The sequence below is a fragment of the Canis lupus genome, chromosome 9, assembly GCF_003254725.2.
Source record: "Canis lupus dingo isolate Sandy chromosome 9, ASM325472v2, whole genome shotgun sequence".
NCBI lineage: Eukaryota > Metazoa > Chordata > Mammalia > Carnivora > Canidae > Canis > Canis lupus.
In genome coordinates, this window is record NC_064251.1 from 62,191,791 (window position 1) to 62,202,451 (window position 10,661).

Here is a 10,661-nt window from a genome sequence, read left to right on the forward strand (position 1 = left end):
CCACCCGGACTTGGGTGAAGTGGCACAGGAAAGGGGGCACTGTGCTGAGCAGAGGTGTGTTTTGGGGGTCTTGGGAATTCTGGGGAGACAGCACAGAAGCAGACTCATAAGCACAGAGAACAAACTGGTGGTTTTAGGGAGTCTGGGGGGAGAAGTGAAAGAGGTGAGGGATCCTCAGAGGTGCAGACTCCCAGTTATCAAATACACAAGTCACAGGGACGAAAAGTGTAGTGTGGAGAATATAGTCAAGAATGTCGTGATTGGGGGACGGAGTGGCCAACGGCCTGCAGAGCAACATGCCTAAGTTTTATTGTGACTACTGCGAGACATACGTCACCCATGACTCTCCATCTGTGAGAAAGACACACTGCAGTGGTAGGAAACACAAAGAGAATGTGAAAGACTACTATCAGAAATGGATGGAAGAGCAGGCTCAGAGCCTGATCGACAAAACAACCGCTGCATTTCAACAAGGAAAGATACCTCCTACTCCATTCTCTGCTCCTCCTCCTGCAGGGGCAATGATCCCACCTCCCCCAGTCTCCTGGGTCCTCCTCGCCCTGGTATGATGCCAGCCCCCCATATGGGGGCCCTCCCATGATGCCAATGATGGGCCCTCCTCCTCCTGGGATGATGCCAGTGGGACCTGCTCCTGGAATGAGGCCACCTATGGGAGGCCATATGCCAATGATGCCTGGGCCCCCAATGATGAGACCTCCTGCTCGTCCCATGATGGTGCCCACTCGGCCAGGAATGACTCGACCAGACAGATAAGGAGAGACAGGAACCTCTTTATATTCATTTTATATTACTTGTTCTACTTCACCAGGAGATCATGGTGCTGTGACTCTGGGTGTTTTCTAACAGCATGACAAGGAAGACTTGCTTCCCCTTCCTATCGAGAATAGTTTTTGCAGGGGAGTAGTGAGACAAAAAAAAAAAAAAAAAAGGCAATTTTCATTTGTATTGTGAAATGTGAAAATAAAATTGTCAACTGTTTTAGTTAAAAAAAAAAAAAATGTCGTGATTGTTTTGCTCCGTGACAGATGGTAGTACACTTCTCATGGTGAGCATTTTGTAATGTATGTAATTGTTGAATTGCTATGTTATACACCTGAAACCAATATAACATTGTACGTCAACTTCAGCTAGAGAGAGAGATGGAGAAAGAGAGAGAGAGACTGAGGGGGGCCCTGTCCATCCCCTCCAAGCTACCTGAGGCCCAGGCTGGGGGAAGAGCCCCAGAAGAGAGAGCACAACCACCCCTCCTTGCCCACCACAGAGCTGGCCAGAGAAAAGACTAAAGGCTCTCCAAGCAGACACTTTCTCAGGCACCCCAACTTCTGGGCCATGGAGCCGGCGCGGCACAGCCATTGATTGGGTCAAAGAGGGGCCTCACCTCTCTATCCTCTGCCCCCTATCTCTGGGAGGCTACCTGGAGGGAAAGCAAGGACAGACCTGGGCCAGGCCCCAGACGGCTCCTGAGTAGGACCCTGAATGCAAACCACCCCCCCACCCCTGCTTCAGCATCAGCTCCGGAAGCCAGAACCCACCTACCCACCCTCCCGACCTCTCTGGCCACCTTCTGGTTCAGCCTCATGCAGGGGTTCCCTCCCTCCACTGCACTGATACTAGCAGCCGCCCCCCACTCCATCACTAGCAAAGGCAAGTGAGGCCCTTTAGTGGATATCTGGGTCAAGGGAGAGAGAGTCTAGGGCAGAAGTGGGGTGGGGCCCCAGGGACAGGCACCCCCAGCTGCCATTTCAGGAACTGTGTGACCCTGAGCTGGCTTTTCTGGAGCACAGACCCACTTGTTCTGATGCAGAGTCGGTGCAACCTCAGGGTAGGCAGGTGAGACCCCCATAGCCAGCGAAGACAGAGACCCCCCTCGAGGGCACTCTCCTACTCACACGTGCTCATGCCTCTGCATGCATTCATGTGTGTGTGCACACACTCAGGCACACTGGGATGTAGGTCACTGGCTGGTGTGCCTCCAGCCGGGGGTTATAAGGATCCAGCCATCCGCCCACGCTTCCAGATTGGACAGAAATGCACCCCTCCCTCTTCCTGCCTCTCCCCTCAGCTCCCCTGCGTCAGTCTGACCCAAAGCCTCCCTGGCTTCTGTTTGGTTTTCCTTAGAATCCCACTGGCAGAGGCTGCTGGGAACCAACCCTGTCCAGGGAGGGGCAGCGTTCTTGGGCCGTGTGGCTTTTTTTCTGTGTGTGTGGGGGTCCCTGTGCAGGACATTGTAGAGGCTACAAGAGACAGAGGGATGAGACCCCTACCTTGAGGACTTCGAAGGCATAGCTCGTGGAATGCCTTAGGACTAGATGAGGTAATGGCGGAGAAGGTACAATCAAGGAGAAAACAGCAGCTTCAGCTAGGCTGACCTGGGCTGGCGTCCTGGGGGAGGTGGCAGGACCTCGGCTGGCCAGTGAGTAAGGTTGCAAAGAGCCTAGACAGGGAGTGGCACTTACACAGCAGGGAAGACCCCAGACACTCCTGTCCTCCATTCTAGAGCTGGGGCCTCTCCAGAGGCTACATCTGGAAGGACCACCATAGACTCTTCTACAGAAAACTCCCAGGCGGTTCCACAGGATTTTCAGACACAGCAAGCCCAGGACATCACTCCCACTCGGAATCTACTCTTCCACTCATGTCCCCCACTCAGTGTGGACACCAACGCTCCTGCCACACAGGCCAAAGGCAAAGTCATCCTGACTTCTTTCTTCACCCTTCCCCTCTCAGCCTCCAAGTTTTCAGTCTGGCTCATGAAACAGCTCATGGCCCAGAGGTGAAGACAAGCAGGAAAGCAAATGAACTGTACCCATCACCGTGTAGCAGGATAGCGGGAAGCTCAGGGTGTCTGTGAGCTCCAACAAGGTAGTCAGGGAAGGCTTCCTGGAGGAAGTGACACCTGAGCTGAGATCTCAGGATGAGCAGGAGTGACCAGTTTGGGGGAGAAGTAGTAGGGAGAGCTATGTTACAAGAGTGATCCAGGCAGGGGGCAAAGGTAAGGGCAGAGATGAATTCATGGAGGTGGGGTGGGGAGAAAGAAAGGGGTGTGGCTGGAGACAAGGGCAGAGGCCCCATCCTGGGGTCAGATGGGGGACTTCCTAGAAGCTGTGTAAGTGAGTTTGCACTTTATCCAGCTGCACTGAGGGGGTCCCGTTGGCTTTCCACAGAGGATGAGTTTGGGGCACGGACTGAGATGGGGAGACCCAGGAGGGGGTGGACAGCCCTCTAGGAGTCCAAGGTGGGCCTGGCCTGAGGTGGGGCTCTGGGCCGGAGCTAGGGCAGATCTCAGGACCTACTTAGGAGGTGGAATGGACCTTGAGTTGTTCCCAGTTCGTTCTCTCTCAGGGCCCTCATCTTACCATCATGTAATGGGGGATGAACAGGAGGCCCCCACAAAGACCCTCTCCCTTGGGGCCATCTCCTGCCTGCTTCAGCCTCCTGGGGCTTCTGGAAGTGACCTTCTGGGAGGAGCCCTAGCTGGGGTGTGGAAGGCATGGCTTCAGAAAGCCGGGATGATGTCAGCTGGACATTTCCATCCAGCAGAAGGAGACTCCACAGCAGCTCCCAGCAGGAGGGCCAGCGGGAGGCAGTAGTCATCCAGGGCAACCTAACAAGGAATGACCACTGGTGTGGTCCTCTCAAGAGTGGGAACTGTGGGAGGTGGCTACTACTGTCGCTACCCCTCTGATGAGGAGATAAAGACCCAGAGAGCCAAGTAGTCCAGAACAGAAGCCAAGGCCTGGTCCATGCATGCCTAGTGCAATTCAGGAGGGAGAGGGCAGAGAATCATGTCTTTGCTTTCTAAACAATAGGAACTCCTGAAGGAGCTCCTCCCTCCTCCCACCAGGAGCCTCTCCCTGGGGGACACCAGCTCCTCTCTCCTGAGCTTTCTCCTGGCTCTGCCTGGCCCACTCCAGACACGAGGCTGTCCTCCGTGGCCCCCTCCCCAGGCCCCACATCCTAGCTTACTTGTGTGGCTACCTGGTCAGGCTTGGGCGCATAAATGATTTAAGCCCCTCCTGTCCATCCTCATTGTTCTTCTTTATTGACTATTCCTCCTGATTTAGCCTCTTCCCAGAGTCCCGTGGGGCAACGGGGCAAGAAGGGGAGGGCTCCATCCCTCATGTACCCGCCCAGCTGGGCAAGGTCAGAGGCCCAGGCATGGCTGGCCAGCAGAACGGAAGCATTCCAGGGCACGGGAAGGGCTTTGCATTTGAGGCCAGAGTCCCCAAGGAACAGCCCAGAGTGGTGTACAAAAGCACAGGAGTCTTGGAGTCCAGGGTTTGAATTTTGAGTGCCCCACCCCCCCGCACCAGAGCTTGTGGCTTGGAACCCCTCTAAGCCTCGATTTCTCTTGCAAGCAGTGGGATTGCTCCTCCCTCTGTGAGGAGCCAATGCCTCCATGTGGAAACAGCACAGAGCTGGTACATACAAAGTGAACGGGGTCCCCCTCCTCCGCCTCTCTGGTCTCATTGGCTCACCTGTGAAAGGGCCATAGGTAGGAGTGTGGCTTCTCCTGTACCTTGGGTGGCCAGCAGGCCCAGGGCAGAGCCCCAGAACTAGATGGAAGGAATCTGGGTTCAGCATTCTTTCCCCAGCCCACGTAGGCCAGGCTGGCATCATGAGCTCCATTCCACAGACAGGGAAACTACAGCTTGCTGAGGGCCCAGGTCTATGCCCAGCTCCTGTTGAGTTACTTGAGTGGCAGAGCCAGGAAGAAGCCCAGGTTCTTGTCCCTGAAAGGTAGGCCAGGCCTGAGCACCCTCCCCAATGATCCACCCACACAGACACGGCCTCAGAGGAGGCCCTAGTGGGCATTGGTTAAAAGCATGTGCCCTAGGGTGGGACAAACCTACATGACTCTTGGCTCTGCCATTCACTGGCTGTGTGACTTTGGGTGAGTCACTCAGCCTTTCTGAACTTATTTCCCCATCTCTAACATGAGAATGCTAACATCAACCCCACAGGGTGCTGGGAAGGGGAAGCCAGAGGATGAAAGTGAGGTGCATGGCCAGGCATACAGCTGTTCTTTTATGGTTCTTGTCTATCTGTCACCAGCTGAGGCAAACATCTTCAGTTCCTCCTCTCATGGGAAGGGCCAGGGAGTGGTAATATCAGACCCCTGACAGCTTCTAGCCCAAAATAGCTTTCTCTTTACATTGACCCTGTCCCACTGCAGCTGTTTCTGCTTGCCATTCCCAGTGAGCTACTATCACCCTGGGTTGTGGCTCCTGCTGCATTGGGCTCGTCCCTAGGGCGGTGCCAACAGACCCTCCCAGGAGGAGGCAGGATTTTCCCTGGGCAAGTGAAGGGGCCTCCAGGTGGCAGCTCTGGCATAGTGACTCGGCTCTCAGACTGTGCCACAAAATCAAAGTCCTGGGCTCTGGAGCAAGCTGAGTTCAAGTCACCCACCTCCCTGTGTGACCTTGGCCATCACTTAACTCAGCCTTAGTTTCCTCATCTGGAAAATGGTGCTAACAGCAACCTACCATATCTGTCATGAGGATTTGAAGACAAAGTCCATACAGGACCTTGAATGGAATCTCCCTTGGGAAAGGACTCAATGAAAAAGGCTGGTCGTTGTGCCTGCAGCACTGGGAGATTTATAAAATCACCCCCTATCTGGGACGCCTGGGTGGCGCAGCGGTTTGGCGCCTGCCTTCAGCCCAGGGCATGATCCTGGAGACTCGGGATCGAGTCCAGCGTCAGGCCCCCTGAAAGGAGCCTGCTTCTCCCTCTGCCTGTGTCTCTGCCTCTCTCTCTCTCTCTCTGTGTATCTCATGAATAAATAAAAATTTTTTTAAAGTTGCCCCCATCTGCCTGCCTACTGGGGCCCCCCAACAGGGGCAGATGTCCTTGCGGGTTGTCATCAGGAAGAAACTGAAGCTTCTGAGCTGCCCGTTCTGCCCCCAGGATCTCCAGAGCAACCAGCCCCTTCCGGAGCACCCCCGGTTGTGTGCCCAGGCCCAGCTCCCTCTGTGAATCACCGGCCCCCCAACAGGTGTCTGGTCTCATGACACTCTGCCTTGTCACCCCTCTGAGCCCCAAGATAGCCAGGGAGGTGACCAGGGCACAGCTGAGTCTGCCCATTTGTCAGACAAAGAAATGGAGCCTGAGCAAAGAGCAGAGGCCTGGTCCCGGCATCTGATGGCAAAGGGAGTCAGAATGAGGCTCAGGCCACAGGGCGGGCAGTGGGTGCCAAGTGCTGAGTCTGATTTAGAACCTTAGAAGGTCAGAGCTGGAACATCCAGGGGTGCGGAGTATAAATAGTGGCTAGGGAAATAAGTAAGCCCAGAGACGGGGAGGACGATGCCTGAGGGCACGGAGCAAGGCAAGGGCAGGATCCAACCGGTGCCATTCACTTGTTCGTTCATTCATTCATTCATTCATTCATTCATACAGTGAATACAGGACACTAGACACAGCCCTTGCTCTCAAGGATTTCTTGGTTTTAAATGGGAGTCAGATTAGTGACCAGGCAATAAAAACATGTCCCTGTCGAGGAGCACCAAGACGTACTGCCATGATGGGTGGGAGGCCGCATCTGCAAAGTGGGGGCGTGGCAAGACGATGAGATAATCTGAAGAGAGAATGTTCTACTGGGTATTTGCTTCCTGGTCAGCCCACAGTCAGCTCTCCCTTCTGTTTTCTTCCTCAGTTGATGGCAATTGGGAAGGAAGTGCTTCTCTGAGCTGGACTTTTCATGCAGCTGAGGGGCCCTCTCCAGAGGGGGTCAGTCAGATCTTGTCTGACCCTTGCCCCAATTTATACACGGGGAAACTGAGGCCCATCCATGAAGGGCCTGCTTCTCTTTGCCTTCCTGCTTCTGATTGTTGAGTAAAGAAACCCCTGCTCCTGTGTTTGCCACTCCCCCAGTTGTGTCAGCCCTCCCTGGCCTTACTAGAAGGGTCTCTCACTTCAGGACCACCCGATAGGGCACTGCTCAGCCCTGTCTGCAAAGACACCCTCAATATGGCTCAGGCTTCCAGAACATTCGTGTCAGTGGTTGGGATGTGGTCAAACTCCTTTCCGCCCCTAAGCACCAGGTGAATGGACTCAAAGCTCAGATGGAAGAAGAGAATCTTGCTTGCCTTGAGGCCCTTGGGGCCCAGAGCCCCACTCCCAGCTGTGTCTCTCCCAACCCTGTACCCACTGAACTTCCCAAGTCCCTCAAGGAGCTCAGCTTGTCAACCCCGACCTAAAGCACCACTCTCCTTGGAAGTGTTGGAGAACCATCAGAAGTTTCTCCAGCCTTTGCACCTGCTCTCCTATCTGCCTGGAATGCCTTTCCTCACCTCTTTGCCTGGGCCAACGGTATTTGTTCACTCACTCATTCAACAAGTATGTACTGGATGCTTACTCTGCGCTAGGCAGAGAGCTATGCTCTGGGGATAACAGCTGTCTGAGAGCTCAGAAACCGGGGGACATGTAGAGTTTAAGCACACACACACACACACACACACACTCACATAATAATGTCCAGTGCTATAGGAACAGGCTCCATAAAGGAAAAGAGAAATTAAGAATGAGATCTCATTTGATGGATCGAAGGATCATGGTCCAGGGAAGGCTCCTCTGAGGAGGTGACTTTTCAGTTGAGTTTGGGAACTGGAGGAAGAGGAGGATGAGTTAGCTTAGTGATGAATAAAAGGAAGAAAGAGTGTTCCAAGCAAAGGAAACAGCATGTGAAAAGGCCCTGGGCTGATAACTAGTTTGGTGAGTGTGAGGAAGTTCAGATCTGTAGGACTGGAGCCTACAGGGTGAGGGAGGGAGGGAGAAAGAGTCAGGTCATGCAGGGAGGCAGAAGCAGCAGACCTTGTCAAGGGACCATGTGGATAGCAGGAAAAAGAAAGTATCTAAGAGAAGGAACCGAAGTAAAGACTAAGAAATAGGCAGGAAAAAACCAGGAAAGTCGCCTATCCCAGAAGACAGATGAAGAAAGGGTTTCATGAAGTCATCAACTTCTTTAGTGGGGGAGTCATCTCCCCCAGGAAGCCTTCCTGGACTTCATGTGTGGGGTTAGAGGTTCCGTGGTACCTTGGCCTCCCCCATCGGAGTGCTTTGCTCTCTCCCAGCCTAGCCTGGAAATGTCACGAAGGTAGAGACAAGATTGCACTTATCTTCCCAATCCCAAAACTTAGTACAGGACCTGAAAGTAGCTTTGGTGAAATGAATGAACACAGAAAGGAAGTGACTCTGTGTCCATAGTTTTCCTCACTGGCCTGGTTCCAGAGCCCCTTCAGCTCTGGACTTCCCAGGCATGCTGGAGCCAGACCCCTCTGGGCTGCAGCTGGGATTCACATGGAGAGCCTGGGCTAGCCTCCATTCCTGCCTGACCCCTTCCTAAGGCTCCCTCCATCCCTTTGCCTCTTCCTCTTGGCTCCTAGGCACAATACTGCCTGACAAGCTTCCAGAAGACCAGCCACAGGCAAAGACAAGGTGCTGACTCCACAGTGAATGGCCTCAGTTCCCTGGGTACAAGCCTTGCCCTGCCCTGGGGTGGCTGCTAGCAAAGCAGGAAATAGCAAGTCAGGGCCCTGGGTTCCAGACGGGGAGATGCCGTCCTGGGGGATCTGGAGGCTCACCTGGCCATGGGCTGGTCTCCCCGAGAAGGGTCCGTGCCCTCTGCGGAGTATCACCCAGGCATTGCCGTGCCAAGTTTCAGGTGAGTGCTTCTAGGGGGTAAGCGGGCCTGTCCCACATCTCAGATTGTCTGCCGCCCCTTCCCTGGAGAACTCGTCACTCACCCCAGCCTCATATCATTTGTCTGTCTCCCATCTGAGGCTGGGAGCTCTTCCAGGGCAGAGGCCTCTCATCATCCCGGCCTCTCCCTCCCTGCCTTCCTCCCTCTTTCTCTTTTTCCTCCCTCCATTCAACAAGCATAAACTACTTCTTAAGCTTGAGCTGTTTGTTTCTGAACCTCTGACCCTGGCACACAGCTGGGCACGTAGGGGTCACATGGCATGCATCCACTGGCCACCCAACTGCCCAAAGGTGCCAGGCTTGTGGGTTGGGCCTTGCCAAACTCCCTGCAGGATTGCAGCTCCCAACGTGACAAAGGTCCCCTCTCCCTGGAAAGAGCCAAGCTGCTGCAGGAGGAAGGAAATTTGGCCTAGAACCTGTCTCAGAGGCCAGGCCTGGCTGGAGGCTCCGGGGGTGGGAGTGGGGATCAGAGGGAGAATTCAACCTTCTTTGCAGAAACTATGGTCCCGGGAGGACCTGAGCCCCCAAAAGTCTGCTCTAAGCTGGAGTGAGGCTGTCACTCAACTACCCCCTTTTTGGCTCAATTACCCCCTTTTTGGCCTTCTCCCTGCTGCACCCTAAAATCTGTTACCCCTCACACCATGCCTCAGTCCCTCAGGCACCCTCGCCTCCTGCTTTTCTCTCGTGCACGTTGCCCAGAGACAGCCAGAATGCACTGGCATGCCAGCCAAGATGAAGCTCCCTGGCCAGGCTGAGCAGTAGGGGCTTCATTTACCTGTGCCCCTGGAGCTCCAAGCCCACAGAACCTGCCCCTTCCAGGCCATCCTTAGTCCTCCAAGTCCTGTCCCAGGCTCTCAGTGAGAGCTCCTATCCCTGGCAACTGCCCCCCAAAATCTCCATGGTTTCCAGCTACCCTGGGGGCTGCGGCAGGGGCGGTGGGGGCAGCTCCCTGGTGGTAGCCCCCAGGGCCCTGCAAAACGGGGTGTGTTTTCAGCCTGGCTTTAATTACAGGGTACATTCTTGATGCCTGGTCCATCTATATTTATCTGCAGGATCTCACTAATTAAATTCTCCACAGCACCCAGCAGGCTTGGGGACAGGAGGGAGGCAGACAGGCAGGAGGCTGAGAACTTCCTTCCTTTCCTTCTTGGCCAAGAGCAAAACAGAGGCAGCCTAAACTCCCTCTCCCTCCCCTGACCCTACTCAAGTCCAGATTCCAAGGGGCTGCCCCCAGCTCTGCACCGGGGTGGAGGGGCACCCTTCCCCTGTGCTCCCTAAGCCTAGGCACCCGTGACGACACATAGGCCCCAAGATCAGACAGTGCCCAGCCGCCTGACGGCCTCCCCCATCAACTCAGTTTCCTGCAGCAAGCAGAGAAAAGTCTGCTGAGCAACCAGCGGCTGAAGCCCCAACTCTGCCACTTGGCAGAGGCCAGGGCCCTCTTACCGTAGGAGTCGTAGGAGTCGTCCTGGTCCAGGAGGGAGTCCGGCTCCATGGCGAACGGGCCCCCAGCCCCTGGCCCCACCTGATTTATGAACCAAGGCTGTCTCCATGAGCGTCTGGGTTTCTCCTTTTGTATTCCATCTGGCGGCTTTTCCAACTAGATGACTGGGTATTCCTGCAAGCAGGCCCCTCTCCAGCCCTCGCCTTCATACAGTACATTTAAAGTAGCAGTAACCTCTTTTTCCTCCCCCCGCAGCCGGGCTGGAAACATTAGAAGGGACCGAGGCAGAGAGATGTCTAAAATAGGAAGACGCCGGGACAATTGGCCTGGCTGCCGGCAATGCTGGCTGCGGGGATCTGGCTGGGCTGTGCAGATGGAACAGCTAAGAGGTAAGGCTGAGCTGGGGCTTAGCCTCTGGAAGCTCGCTCTGGGGACCCCGGTCTGTGGGGAGGGGGGCAGGCTGATCCACCCGTGGGAGGGGCAGGGGGTCAGCTCT

At 55.0% G+C, this 10,661-nt stretch overlaps 1 protein-coding gene and 1 pseudogene across 2 annotated transcripts in view; one reads left to right on the top strand and one right to left on the bottom strand.

The window, feature by feature from the left end:
• The window catches only part of LOC112677149 (DAB2 interacting protein), a 189,572-nt gene extending 178,923 nt beyond the window's left edge, over window positions 1-10,649 (bottom strand). The window contains exon 1 of one of the 2 annotated variants that reach the window (XM_035720454.2): window positions 10,168-10,649. In XM_035720454.2, the coding sequence (XP_035576347.2) occupies window positions 10,168-10,216 (49 nt within the window). In that variant the 5' untranslated portion in view covers window positions 10,217-10,649. The remainder of the gene's footprint in view (window positions 1-10,167) is intronic. The other variant, XM_049114507.1, reaches the window with a different exon arrangement.
• LOC112677150 (U1 small nuclear ribonucleoprotein C-like) lies at window positions 245-972 on the top strand (annotated as a pseudogene).
• Window positions 10,650-10,661: the final 12 nt, after the last annotated feature.